This window comes from Cherax quadricarinatus, chromosome 57, assembly GCF_038502225.1.
Source record: "Cherax quadricarinatus isolate ZL_2023a chromosome 57, ASM3850222v1, whole genome shotgun sequence".
Classification (NCBI taxonomy): domain Eukaryota; kingdom Metazoa; phylum Arthropoda; class Malacostraca; order Decapoda; family Parastacidae; genus Cherax; species Cherax quadricarinatus.
In genome coordinates, this window is record NC_091348.1 from 19711983 (window position 1) to 19727242 (window position 15260).

Sequence of the window (15260 nt, forward strand, 5' to 3'; positions counted from 1 at the left end):
TGTATTTTCGTATGGTATTTATTGTTGTATTCTAGTTTTCTTGGTCTCATTTTATAAAATGGAAGACATATTACAGAAATTGAGATGATTTTGACTGGTTTTACAATGAAAAGTACCTTGAAATAGAGCTCAAAGTAGCAGAAATGTTCGATTTTTACCAAAGTTCAAAAGTAAACAAATCATGCCAAGCATCCAATACACGTCAACTGGTGAGTTTAATATTCTTTCACAAGTGCGCCAGTATTATTTATACCATTTTTTACACTAATGCGGTAGTCTGCATAACAGTAAATCTTCTGTTTTTTTGTGAGAATAAAAATTCAAAGTGGAAAGCAAAAGAATGTAAGAGGGGCCTTGAGACGTGACTAATGAACAGAGGAAATGTCATTTTAGTGCCAGGAATGTCTTTCTTGTTTATTCTGGACCCTATTTGGAAATTGGCATCGTTTGAAAATTGCGTGAAATTGGCAAAATTGCTAAATTCTGACCACTGTACTGGATAGTTGAAATTGGTAAATGGGTGGTTTCTTGCACTCATTTGATAGAAAAAATGGAGTTCTAGCGAAATATTCATGTTTTTTGTCGATTAGTACAGTGGAATTGGCCGAAAATGGGGCTCAAAGTGCGCAAAATCGCCGATGCGTAAACATCGCCAAGACCGCTAACTTCGCGAGAGCATAATTCCGTAAGTTTTCCATCAAATTTCATACTTTTGGTCTCATTATGATTGGGAAAAGATTCTCTATCTTTTCATAAGTTTTTTTTTTTTTTTTTTTTTAATTTGGCCAACCCTGAGAACGAGTCTCAGAGAGGGCCTGTCGACCCTCAAAGGGTTGAAAACAGAGTAGGGGAGTTAGTAGATGGGGAGCTGGAGGTATTGGGTAGATGGTGGGAATAGTTTGAGGAACTTTTAAATGTCAATGAAGAAAGGGAGGCAGTAATTTCATGCACTGGTCAGGGAGGTATAACATCTTTTGGGAGTGAAGAAGAGCAAGATGTGAGTGTGGGGGAGGTTCATGAGGCATTACGTAGAATGAAAGGGGGTAAAGCAGCTGGAGATGATGGGATCATGACAGAAATGTTAAAGCAGGGAGGGAGATATAGTGGTTGATATTTTTGTTTAATAAATGTGTGAAAGAGAGGAAGGTACCTAGAGATTGGCAGTGTGTGTATAAGTCCTTTATATAAAGGGAAGAGAGACAAAAGAGATTGTAAAAAATATAGAGGATTAAGTTTACTGAGTATACCAGGTAAAATATATGGTAGTGTTGTTATTGAAAGAATTAGAGGTAAGACATAGAGCAGGATTGCAGATGAGCAAGGAGGCTTTAGAATCGGTAGGGAATGTGTAGATCAGGTGTTTACGTTGAAACATATATGTGAACAGTATTTAGATAAAGGTAGGGAAGTTTTCATTGCATGTATGGATTTAGAAAAAAGCATAGAGTGGATAGGGGAGCAATGTGGCAGATGTTGCAGGTGTATGGAACAAGTAGTAAGTTACTAAATGCTGTAAAGAGTTTTTATGAGGATAGTGAGGCTCAGGTTAGGGTGTGTAGGAGAGAGAGATATTACTTCCCAGTAAAAGTAGGGCTTAGACAGGGATGTGTAATGTCACCATGGTTATTTAACATATTTATAGATGGGGTTGTAAAAGAAGTAAATGCTAGGGTGTGGGGGAGAGGGATGGGATTAAATTATGGGGACTCAAATGCAAAATGGGAGTTGACACAGTTACTTTTTGCTGATGATACTGTGCTTTTGGGGGGGGACTGAAGGAAAATTGCGAAGGTTAGTGGATGAGTTTGGGAGGGTGTGTTAAGGTAGAAAGTTGAAAATGAATATTGATAAGAGTAAAGTGATGAGGGTATCAAACGATTTAGATAAAGAAAAGTTGGATATCACATTGGAGAGAGGGAGTATGGAAGAAGTAAATGTTTTCAGATATTTGGGAGTTGACTTGTCAGTGGATGGGTTTATGAAGGATGAGGTTAACCATAGAATTGATGAATGAAAAAAGGTGAATGGTGCGTTGAGGTATCCGTGGAGACAAAGAATGTTATCCATGGAGACAAAGAAGAGAATGTATGAGAGTATAGTGGTACCAACACTCTTAACCCCTTCAGGGTCCAAGGCCAAAATCTGAAGTGGTGCTCCAGTGTCCAAGAAATTTTGAAAAAAAAAAAATTATTTTTTTCTTACAGAATTAAGGAGCATATTTTTGTGAAGGTAATAAGACAAAAAAAAAAATTCTGATCAGTACTTACCGAGATACAGTGCCAAGAAGTTTGTCGAAAATGATGTGGTGGCGGCAACATCGACGAATTCCACATACGCGCATTACATTATTTTGCTGTTTTTGTTGTTTTTTCTTTTCTTTTCCAATTTTTTTCTATTCCTACTAACATTTGGGGCCTGAGAGACCAATACTGTATATAATGTATATATATAAACTCACTGTATTGAACACAATAACCGCACTAAAGTTATTATCATATTATTGTTTACCACTGTTGTTTATTACAATAAACATGCACAAATCTTGTATAATACTAATGTTCTATCATATATTTACATATTTACAATCACTGGACATGGTTTTAGAACTGCTGGAGCTTGTGGAACTCCTTGAAACAAGGCACCATGCACAGAGGCACCTTACATTCCTCACACATAAACCGAGTGTCTTTGCGTCTTTGTTGCCGTCTTTTTGTTTGTGCACAGACGATGCATCTCTTCTGAGCAAATTTCTTCTGAGTTGAAGGAAGTTGTATTATGAAATGATCACCTTCCCTCCTCAAACGCTTGGGTATATCCTGAGGAATTCGAGGACCGTGTTGTATAGCAGGTGTTGTTACCTGGTACTTCATTATGAGTTGTCTGACAACAGACAAACAAAATTCACCATACGGTGGTCTGTTGCCAGTCTTTATTTGGTACATATTATATGCATTGAGCATTGAAATGTCCATGAGATGGAAGAAAAGTTTCATGTACCACTTTTAACTCTTACGAACACAGTCAACAAAACCAATCTGCATGTCACATTTGTCAACCAAGCGCACGTTTTGTGTATAATCAATCACTGTCCCTGGTTTTCGAATACATTCATTAGTCACTCGATCAACTTTGCCACTGTCTTGCATTTCATTACGGTGAATGGTTGTCAACAATGTGACATCTCGTTTGTCATGCCACCGTAATGCCATGATGTCATTGGCAGTAAACACCTGCACGTCATCACCACGAGCACCTGCGTTGAGCCTGGGCATATGTTTACAATTAGAACGCACTGTGCCACACACATCTGTCTTGTTCACTCGCATGAAATCACTGAGTAATGGGCTTGTGTACCAGTTATCAGTATATAATGTATGCCCCTTACCAAGATAAGGTGCCATCATGTTTCTCACTACGTCACCTGAGATACCCAATAACATCTTGATATCTTTCAATGTTTTACTACCCGTGTACACAACAATATCCAACACCAGGCCACTGTCACAATCACAGAGTACAAACAGTTTTATACCAAAGCGTTTCCTCTTGCTCGGTATATACTGCTTGAATGACAGTCTACCTTTGAACAAAATCAAAGACTCGTCAATTACAAGATTCTTGAATGGATAAAAGTATATGCTGAACTTTTGTTTGAGATACATGAAAACATTTCTAATCTTGTATAACCTGTCACTTCTGTCATGCCTGGTTTTGTCAGAGAAGTGCAACATACGTAAGAGTAAGATAAACCTGTTCACTGGTATGATTTCACTGAAGACCGGGGTAGAAATTAGCCGATCTGTGGACCAGTATGCTTTTATATTATGCTTATAGACGTGAGGCATAAGCATTATTGTTGCAAAAAGCAAATACATTTCTGCAACAGTCGTCTCTTTCCACCTGTGTAGTCTTGACTGTGGTGATAAGATCGTATTTGCCATGGTGTACTCAAAATACTTATTACTTTCCCTGACAATAATTTCCATCAATGGCTGGTCAAAGAATAATTCAAAGAATTCCAGTTCATTGGCCGTGGTTCCAAGGGGACAAGTAGGTAGAATTCCACTTTGAGAGTCATCAAAGTGGTGAGGCTTGGGAACAAAATTGGGATTTTGCTGCCAATCCCACATACGGTTTGCTGGTGGATACTGGACATCATAGGCTGGTTGTGCGGGTGGTTGTGGTTATGGTGGGCTGGTGGCTGGCGCTCCTCTTTGTCCTTGAACTGACGAGTCAGCAGCGTGGGTCCCAGCGTGGCCTGGTGAGTCACGCATGGCGGTGCCACTACCATCACCACTAACACAATCCACTGATGCCTGTGGTCTATCCATGCCAAGTGTAGCCACATCATCCTCACTATCACTACCTAAAACTGGTGTTGGGCCACGGGATGTACTCCGTCCCCTGGGCACAGCATAGGGTACTCTACCCGAGCGCATGCGGCGGCGAACATACCGACGCTTCACTGGTGAATATGATTCCTCACTATCACTACTCGAATGATCGTCGAGCGCAATAAAATCACAGTCCACGTCACTATCATCATCATTACTGAAGTCAGAGGCCTGGCCACGCGAAAATATTAGTTTTCTCTTGCGATGAGGAACAACCGACAGTGAGTCACGAGTGCCCACACCAGAGGTAGAAGGTTGAGGATCGTCAGGGTTTTCTGCACTATTATCGATATCCTGGTCATTCTTTTCGGTCACTAACTGATCAAAGCTGTAGAATTCGTCTTCATTTCCACTTCCATCAGTGTCAGAACTATCAGATAGGAAGAGGAGAGTCCCAATTTTCCGGGGAGTGAGAGCTGACTTGCGACGAGGCATGGTGAACAAGGGTAACTGAGCCGGCGTTCCCACAATGCTATGCGGGCGCCTAGATTTTTTGTTTATGGCGCACACCCACCACGCAGACCCGTTCTCTCACATGTAGGCCTATGAGTGTTTTCGTGTTAAATTTGACGGCGCTAGAATTTTGGCGTAGATCTACGGTTTGGACACTCAACGTAAAGCCGTTGATCTACGGGACGGACCCTGAAAGGGTTAATGGGTGTGAAGCATGGGTTGTAAATGCTGCAACAAGGAGGCAGCTGGAAGTAGTGGAGATGCCGTGTCTAAGGGCAGTGTGTGGTGTCAGTATTATGCAGAGAATTCGTAGTGTGGAAATTAGGAGGTGGTGTGGAGTTACTAAAAGTATTAGTCAGAGGGCTGAAGAGGGGCTGTTGAGGTGGTTTGGTCACTAAGAGAGAATGGAACAAAGTAGAATGACTTGGAGAATATATAAATCTGTAGGTGAAGGAAGGCAGGGTAGGGGTCATCCCTGGAAAGGTTGGAGGGAGAGGGATAAATGAGGTTTCGTGGGTGAGGGGCTTGGACTTCTAGCAAATGTGCATGAGTGTGTTAGATAGCAGTGAATGGAGACAAATGGTTTTTGGGACCTGACAAGCTGTTGGAGTGTGAGCAGGGTAATATTTTGTGAAGGGATTCAGGGAAACCAGTTATTGGACTTGAGTCCTGGAAATGGGAACTACATTGCCTGCACTTGAAAGGAGGGGTTGGGGATATTGACAGTTTGGAGGGACATCTAAGCTGTTGTGTCTGAGTGCCTCTGCAAAGACAGTGATTATGTGTGAGTGATGGTGAAAGTGTTTAATGATGATGAAAGTTTTTTCTTTTTTGGGTGGGGTTTTCTTTCTTTTTGGGTCACCCTGTGTCGGTGGGAAATGGCCAATGTGTTAAAAAAATTCTTAAAATTAAGAGACATGAAGAATAAGGCTAATATCAAATATAAAAAATGTTGTTGACTGTTTAAAGAATATTATGCCTTCTGTTTCCCACCATGGCAGAACGTGCTTTAATGCACAATTGAGCCCAGCAATTTGCAAGAGTTAGGTTCCATGTCAGAGTCATTTCAATTTTTTTTTAGGAATAGCTCATTAAATATTGCTTTAAACTGATTAATATTATATAAGAAGAATGAGCCATGTTTTGAAAGAAATTTTATGGATATTTTTTTTTATCTAGGGGATGTCATTAAACAAAAAGACAATGGGCACCAAGAAAAATGGATCAGTGAAGCTATCTACAGAAGTGCTCTTAACAAAAAACATTGCATAATCAAGTTGTGTGGATTAAGACACATATAAATTCCATGATTTGACAGTGTAGATGAAGTAACATTTCGGAAATAGAAATGTATCTTTTTCCTAGCAACCCATGAAATCTTTGTGGCTTTTGCACATTCATGAAGATGATAAATATATTTTGACTAGTGTCAAAAGTTGTAAATTGAGAATTTCTGCTGTTATGACATCTGTTATAACAGCTAAAAAATTTTTGCTGATATACTGAGCTTCACATGTTTTGCAGTACAATACCAATGAATATTAGTGATGGAGAGTATTTTATGAAACATTTATGTCTTTTAAATATTATCCTTATATGCTATATCATTTTTTTTCCTCGGTCTCTATATAAAGATCCCAGGGTTGATATAAAGATGAGTATTGCCATTTTTTATTCAAAATTAAAAATCAGAATTATGTTACTAAATCTTGCTCCATCAGTATGGAATATTATCCTTTCATTTGAAGTGCTGAGTTTACTACCTTGATCAAATTTTCTCCTGTTGTGTAAAGAAAACTCATTCTCTGTTGCTAAGATATAAATTTATTCAAACTGCACATTTCCCTGTCATGTTTAGGAATATTTGTAAAGGCTTTTAAATTTTACTGTTATGTTTAGTTCTATATTGATTTCATTTACTGACTCTAATATGTTTATGGCTATACTCTATTTTGCCAAGCAATTAATCCCTTGATTTGGTTATTTAACCCCTTCAGGGTCCAAGGCCCAAATCTGAAGTGGTGCCCCAGTGTCCAAGAATTTAAAAAAAAAAAATTGTTATTTTTTCTTATGAAATGGTAGAGAATCTTTTTGTGAAGGTAATAAAACAAAAAGTACGAAATTTGATGGAAAATTGACGAAATTATGCTCTCGCGAATTTTGATGTGTCAGCGATATTTACGAATCGGCGATTTTGCCGACTTTGACTCCCATTTTAGGCCAATTACATTATTCCAGTCAACCAAATTCTTAGCTATTTCACTAGTATTACTTCTATTCTATCGACTGAGCACAAGAAATCGCCAAGTCAACTGTTTCAACTACAAATTAAAGTGATCGGAAATTGTTAATTTGGCCAATTTAACACAAAGTTCAAAATATTCCAGTTTCAAAATAGGGTCCAGAATAAACAATGTAGGTATTCCTGGAACTAAACTAACATTTCCTCTGTTCGTTAGTTATGTTTTGAGGCTTTACAAATAAATTCCATTTTTATTTTTTATTCACATAATGAATTTTTATTCACACCAAAAAATAGAAGATTTACTGTTATGCAATACTGTAATAATTGTATAAATATCATCACCATATTTGTGAATGCATATTAGACCCGCCATCTGGCGTGTATTAGACGTGTGAGGTCGTTTGTTTACTCTTGAATATCGGCAAAAATTTAACATTTCTGCTACTTTGAGCTCAGTTTCAAGCCATTTCCAGTGCTAAAACCAATCAAAATCATCTCTATTTCTGTAATATGTCTTCCATTCTATCAAATGAGACCAAGAAATCGCAAATAGAACTATAAAAAACATACGAAAAAACACTGCAAAGTCGCTGTTTTAATCGAAAAATCATGATTTCAGTTTTTTTTCTCTCATTATACACAGCGTGCTGCAGGATCTGTTTTATGTGGTGCACACATACCACATAGATGTATTCTCTCATATCTAGGCCCAAATGTACCAGTCACAGTTTATCAGAGTGAGCTGAGCTCATGATGTAGATCTACGGTTTGGACCCTGAACGTAAAGCCGTAGATCTACGGGACGGACCCTCAAAGGGTTAATATTTGTGAGAGTAAGGTTTGTACGAAAGTGTGTTTCCTGTTGCACTTACTATACACTTTTAAAAAGATTCGTTTTTTTTTTTTCTGTAGGATTGCCATTGACTTGGAATCAGCTTGAGCACCTCACTCTCCCAGTGCTTCTGGATAGATTGGTGTTTCGTCGCTTTTTTCCATTGGCACTACAGATTGCTAGCTTTCTAAAGCTACCCGAGTCCGATGGAACTTCACGTATATTGGCACATTGGGCTTGCTATAAGGTTAGAACAAAAGGCTTTTCTTTAGGTGAAGCTATGTCCATGTTTTCTTTTACCATTTTGGAATTCAGTGACAAGGAAACAATTTTACAACAAGAAAACAAATATGTACAAGTAATTCATTAATTTTTAGAACATGGTGAATGCTACATCTTGTGGTGACTAATGTATCATTGTTATATGAATGCAGTTCATGAGCATTTACAAAACATTAAGATTTTTCTACAAAACACTAAAGTTATAGTGACAGAATTCTAACATTTTAAAGGAAGCTTGGAATGTTATCCATTTGTTCTCCAACTTATTTTCTTTAAGCTATTCCTCATACTGCTTTTCTCCTTGTTCTTGTCTAATATATATAATTACCTTTTTGAGTTTGTGGGTGAAATATGACACACACATTTTCTACATCCTGACAACGAATTTTTTTTTTTTAAACACACCTGCTGTATCTCACCAAGGCAAGGTGACATAGAAAGAAAAAAGTTAAAAATTTTATGATTACTAAATTACTAAAGACATGTGTAGCTCTGAACACAAGTTATGCCAAGGGGAGAATGGGGAGCTGAAGCACCCAAAACTCTCTTAGCCTCAAATAGAAATAATAATGGCACTTCAAAACAAGTCCCCTGGCCTCATTTTCCAACTGGATTGCCACAAATAAGCACCTCCCACGTAAAATCTGGAGCTGGTTCTGCATCTGTAGTTACAAATCAATAATTGAACTCCATGTCTTAATAACCATGTGTTATTTTGACTTAGAATCCTAGATCCAAGCTTAGAGATAAGAAGTTATTGTTATAATCACCTTTTTATCCATGACCATCATTATAGGAAGTGCTTTATCAAGTAAGTGAAGCTAGCCAATGTCATCCCAATTTGTTAGGTAAAGGACACAAATGCAGCTAATGTGACATTTTATGGAGGTAACATTTCACTCTCCTGGAGCTTGGCAAAGCTTTACAAAGCTCCTGGAGAGCAAAACATTGCCTCAATAAAGTGTCACACGAATTGAATCTTGTGTCTTTTTTACCTAACATTTTGTCGGTTATTCTACCATTATTACTAGACATTACAATGTGCTGCTTGCATCAAATGCTGCACCACCTATATTTACTTGCATTATATTCACTTCAGTGGCTACTCTGAAAGATAAAATGATAAAGTTCATTTCTTTTAATTTCCAGTGGTAGCACTTGCTATTTCTTCTTGTAACCCAATCTATTATTCTAAAAACATATTTAAATAAAAAAATAGTGTTCTATCACCATGTATTGTGCTGATTTTTCTGGTGTCATTTGGATGGGGTAAATGAAGCTTTTTTTTTTTATATTGGTACTAAGGTCAATGGTTCATTTGTAATTTTAATTTTAAATTGTGTCAGGCATGGTCATTTTCTTTATGCAGACGTAATTTACAGCACTTGTCTCATCAGATCAGCTTAAGATAATCTAACTTTTGAATTGGCTGGCAATGGAAATGAAAATGTAAATGTTTGTTTGCAGGTTTTGCAGCCTTCACAGAAGAGTGATGAGCAGATAGCCAAAGAGATCAATAGTAAATTAGGCTACACACCAGGCATATCTTATACTGATATTGCCAACCGGGCTGACCAAGCTGGCAGGAAGCAACTAGCTATTAAAGTAAGAAGTTCATTTGAAATCATCCCAAAAGGGAGTTCCTTATATCTTCAGATGTTGTAGTTTCTTTATAAAAGTATTATTTTGTTTGCCTTTCTTTTTCTGTTTGTCTATGCTATTGAATTAGATTTTTACATTTCACTGTTTATACATAACTTTAGCAGTACATATATTTCCTTCTATATTTCAAGTATTATGAAAATTGCCTAATTACTACAGTAACCTGTGTGTTCAATTTTCAATAGAAAATTGAATAAATGAATAAATGACTTTTAATTAAATTTGTAATGTAAAATGTATCAGGAATGCTAACGTCTTCTGATTTTCAGTTAATTGAGTATGAATGTCGAGCAAAGGAAAGGGCAGGTATTGGTGTTGATCGACTAGGGGAAGATCAGACAGCACTTGAAGAGAGCAGAGTGGAGACACTGATCTCATTTACACAGTCTTACATCATTTACGGCAGAAACTTTCTTCAGGGGACTTCCTGGTATGGTGTACCAATTTTTTCCTGAAACCTAATTTTCTATACTGGCTTTGTAGTGCATTGATAGACAGCAGCCATCCAGGGTAAGTACGTACTACGGTCTTTTCAAATGAGTGTGAAATAGAAACCTGTTGAATTTTTTTTGGACTGGCATGATTACTTATCTTTGTCTCATAAATGTATAACATCAAAGGTACAAGTACCATCCGACTCACGACCAAGCTTAGTTCCGACCAACTGGTCATAAGTCAAAATGGACGTAAGTCGAACCTTTGAAAATTGCCGACAAACTGGGTAGGGCATAATGTCAAACCTTTGCTATGTAAACTACCTACATAGTACTGTAATGTAATGTACAATCATTATTTCATTCTTTTTACCATAATTTACTTCTATTGATATATTTTAATCATTTATGTACTGTATATTATGTATACATGGTAGTGAACTGTATTGTAAATTTTACATCTCATACAGTATTGAATGTTACTGTTATCTTTAAGTATTATCGAAACACAGTAGAGAATGGGAGAATACCACTGGTAGTGTCATCCTGCCAGAATGTCCTATAACCTATGCCCTAAGTAAAGAAACAAATCTGGAACATGTATATCGTATTCGCTGGCTGGCTGGCTGGCTGGCTGGCTGGCTGGCTGGCTGTCTGGCTGTTCGTTACGTTAAGTTCGTTCGTTAGCGTTAGCGTTACGTTACGTTCGTTACGTTCGTTACCGTTCGTTGATTCGTTCGTTAGATTCATTTCGATCGCTTCATTCGCTCGCTGCTTCTTTCGCTCGCTACAGCTCGCTTGCTTTCGTTAGTTCGTTCGAATTCGTTAGATTCGTTACGTTAGATTCGATTAGTTAGATTCGATTCGTTCGTTCTTTCTTTCTTTCTTTCTTTCTTTCTTTCTTTCTTTCTTTCTTTCTTTCTTTCTTTCTTTCTTTCTTTCTTTCTTTCTTTCTTTCTTTCTTTCTTTCTTTCTTCAAGTTTCTCCTTTGTATGGACTGATGAAGCCACTGTGTGGCGAAACATTTCCTCAATAAAGATACCCAAGAGTTGCACATGTGTCTAATTCAACAACATGTGGTTCTCTGAACCATTCATCTACAATCCTGTCAGACACTGCAACCTTCTTGGGATCTTAATGCTTAGGAATTCTTCACTTGCCTAACCCATAGGGCACGACCCACTTCCACATTGGACAAATGTGACACCACCTCGACTGCTGCCCCTCACCTGTCTACGGTTTATAAGCTGCTTCTCCGCTCATATGCGTATTCTATTCAAGATTGATGGACTGGCCACATCGACTCAAGGCTGAGGACTGATTACCTCATTCTCCTCCTGTTCTTCAAGTTTCTCCTTTGTATGGACTGATGAAGCCACTGTGTGGCAAAACGTTTCCTCAGTAAAGATACCCAAGAGTTGCACATGTGTCTAATTCAACAACATGTCGGTTCTCTGAACCATTCATCTACAATGAGACATACAAGTAGGGAACAGGATGAAATTGGAGCCATCTGTGGGCCACCATTTTCATTTGATCAACTGACTTTATCTCGTTGACATCATTATGCTGTCCGAATGTCTGCATATGCATGTGATTCTGGGATGAGATGAAGAAGGTCGTTGAAGTAGACATTCCATAACAATGGTCCCAGCTCTCTCTCTCTCTCTCTCTCTCCCTCTCTCTCTCTCCCTCTCTCTCTCTCCCTCTCTCTCTCTCTCTCTCTCTCTCTCCCTCTCTCTCTCTCCCTCTCTCTCTCTCTCTCTCCCTCTCTCTCTCTCTCTCCTCTCTATCTCTCTCTCTCCCTCTCTCTCTCTCTCTCTCTCTCTCTCTCTGTCTCTCTGTCTTCCTCTTTCTCTCTCTCTCTCTCACTCTCCCTCTCTCTCTCTCTCTCTCTCTCTCTCTCTCTCTCTCTCTCTCTCTCTCTCTCTCTCTCTCTCTCTCTCTCTCTCTCTCTCCCTCTCTCTCTCTCCCTCTCTCTCTCCTCTCTCTCTCCTCTCTCTCTCTCTCTCTCTCTCCCTCCTCTCTCTCTCTCTCTCTCTCTCTCTCTCTCTCCCTCTCCCTCTCTCTCTCCTCTCCTCTCTCCTCCCTCCTCCCTCTCCCCTCTCTCTCTCTCTCTCTCTCTCTCTCTCTCTCTCTCTCTCTCTCTCTCTCTCTCTCTCTCTCTCTCTCTCCTCTCTCTCTCTCTCCCTCCTCCTCTCTCTCTCTCCCTCCTCTCTCTCTCTCTCTCTCTCTCCCTCCTCCTCTCTCTCTCTCCCTCCTCCTCTCTCTCTCCCTCCTCCTCTCTCTCTCTCTCTCTCTCTCTCTCTCTCTCTCTCTCTCTCTCTCTCTCTCCCCTCTCTCTCTCCCTCTCTCTCTCTCCCCTCTCTCCCCTCTCTCTCTCTCTCTCTCCTCTCTCTCTCTCTCTCTCTCTCTCTCTCTCTCCCCCTCCTCTCTCTCTCCTCTCTCTCTCTCCTCTCTCCCTCTCTCTACACAGGGTTTGACAAGGTTAAAGGATCCTAAGCTTTATTGACAGCTATTTACAGGTTAAGGATTCCCTAACTTTGTTGGCAAGCTAAGAGCTATTACCTACATCAGCTCATTTGAAAGCATTTTATTGTTATGAGACATACAAGTAGGGAACAGGATGAAGTTGGAGCCATCTGTGGGCCCAGCATTTTCATTTGATCAGCTACGTTATCTCGTTGACATCATTATGCTGTACGAATGTGTTCCATACTCGAGTCATCCTGGGTATGTATGATCTCAGATGGAGTGATGTTCTGGAGAAGGAGTACAGCCAGAGTGAAGTTGCTGCTTTCTGCCGTTTTGTGGCATAAAAGCTTCTTTCACGCTGTCCTCGAAGTGGATCCAAGTGTGATATTTTGACAATATTGGCCTTGTATGCAAACAGTAAGGCCACCCACATCCCTCCTATGTTGAAGGCTCTGCTGAAATGACAGATCTATCCAGGATGGGTCCAGGCGAGAGATGAGACATCTTGCTCTGTTCTCTACTCTGTCAAGCGATCTGCAGATGAGAGGGGGAGGGACAGGCAAACCAAGAAAGTGGAGCATACTCCAAGGTGTGAGGTGTACTTGTGCCTCAGCGTACAGGATCTTGCAGCCCTACTGTCAAGCAGATGCGAGATCGGCGAAGTGCTGTAAGCTTCCTGGCTGCCTTGTTTGCAAGATTTACAACATGGTTCTTCATGGTTAGTTTGGAGTCAAATTTCACCCCAGGATATCAACTTCTTCTCCAGGATGCCAACATGCGTCCCATTCATCCTTACTACTGCACCAGCATTACCATCATGGTGCCTGGGAGGGCGATCATCATTTGCGTTTTCTCAGGTGCAAATGTTACTTGCCATCTATTTCCCCAAGCTGATATGGCTCTCAGCTGGTGATTGATGCTTAACCGAGCAGCTGGCATTTCTTCTCTTGGATAAGTGAATGTCAGTGTACAGTCGTCTGCATATGCATGTGATTCTGGGATGAGATGAAGAAGGTCGTTGAAGTAGACATTCCATAACAGTGGACCCAGCACACTTCCTTGTGGGCGAGCTTGCCCCAATAGGATGCCTTGCTGATTCCGTTCCATTGAGGACTACCTTAGAGATCTACCATGAAGGTAATCACTGAGAGACATAGCGTAGAGCCTGCAATTCCCAGTGCTTGAAGTTTTGCTAAGAGGCCCTCGTGCCGCACCCACGATCGGCGCCAGCAATGTCCAGTGCTACCACACAGCTGACTTTGGATTCATCCAGTGACTGGTGCCACTTGGTGGAGGAGGTTTAACAACAGATCAGCAGCAGAGTAACCTTTCCTGAAGCCATATTGACTGATCACAAAGTAGTGAGTGGTAGTCAAAAAAATCTGTCATTTGTCTTGAGATTATTGTCTCAAGGATCTTACCAGTGATTGACAGGGAGGGTGACACTGGTCTGTAGTTGCTGATTTCTGCTCTGCTCTTCTTTTTGTGAACAGGGACTACATTTGCCTCTTTCCACCATGGAAGGGCCATTTGCACTGTACTAGGCAGTGCTGAAGATCTGAGTTAGAGGTGCTGCTAGCTTCGTCTGCACATCTTCTCAACAATCTTGGGCTCCAGCTTGTCTGGGCCCACAGCCTTTTCTTGGTCAAGTGATTTAAGAAGGAAATGCACCTCCTCCTGCCTTATTGTCACCACTGACAGTTTTGACACAGTTCTTGCAGCTAGCCAAGGAGGGTCCCTTGCTGGATCAGGAACTTGCGTTTTGGTAGCAAAGCGTTCAGCAAAGAGTCCGCCTTCTCTTGACTACTAGTAGAGGTGGTCCCATCCTGTCGATTTAGAGGTGGAATAAGTTCATCAGGCAGATATGCCTTGTCTGTCCTTGACCAGGGACCACCAGGTTTGGAGCCTACCCTACCTGATGCTAACTTTCTTTTAGTAGTCCACCTCCCATTTAGTAATGGCCCCTTTTGAACATCACCCATATGCCTACAGGCTTGCATGTGCAAGTTCCTGTTATAGGTAGGTGTAGGATGTCTCTTATACCTTCGCCATGCTTTGTATTAGCAGTAGCAGCCTCTCTACACGAAAGCCAAACCAAGGCTGATCTGTAGGCTTTGTCACATATTGCGGTGAGGAATGTGTTCTTGTTGCAGATTAAGGATGTGTCCAGTGAAGGCTTTCACTTGGTTGTCAACATCCCCCTGGAGAAGAGCATTCCAGTCGGTGGTGCGAGCTCAGAGCAAAGGGCTGGCCAATTACCTCTTTCCCATAGCCAGGTTGTGCGTGTGGACTCCTCACCTCGTTCTGTTGGGATCTTAAGTGTGGTAAAAACAGCCTTGTGGTCAGGCGACCCAGCGTAGCCGAGGGTTGACAAGTGACTATGCCTTCTGCCAGATCACTCACTACTGGGTCAGGAGGCCAGAGATATGAGTGGAAATCAACAAAGTTTCTCATAACCAAACAAACTGCAGAAGAGGTCATCA

The 15260-nt window shown here is 40.4% G+C and overlaps 1 protein-coding gene across 1 annotated transcript in view; it reads left to right on the forward strand.

Annotated features, from left to right (window-relative positions):
* The window catches only part of Vps16A (vacuolar protein sorting 16), a 69170-nt gene that overhangs the window by 28290 nt on the left and 25620 nt on the right, over nt 1-15260 (forward strand). Inside the window, 4 exon segments of the mRNA XM_070097395.1 lie at nt 8005-8171; nt 9674-9811; nt 10138-10219; nt 10222-10298. Coding sequence (XP_069953496.1) covers nt 8005-8171; nt 9674-9811; nt 10138-10219; nt 10222-10298 — 464 coding nt within the window.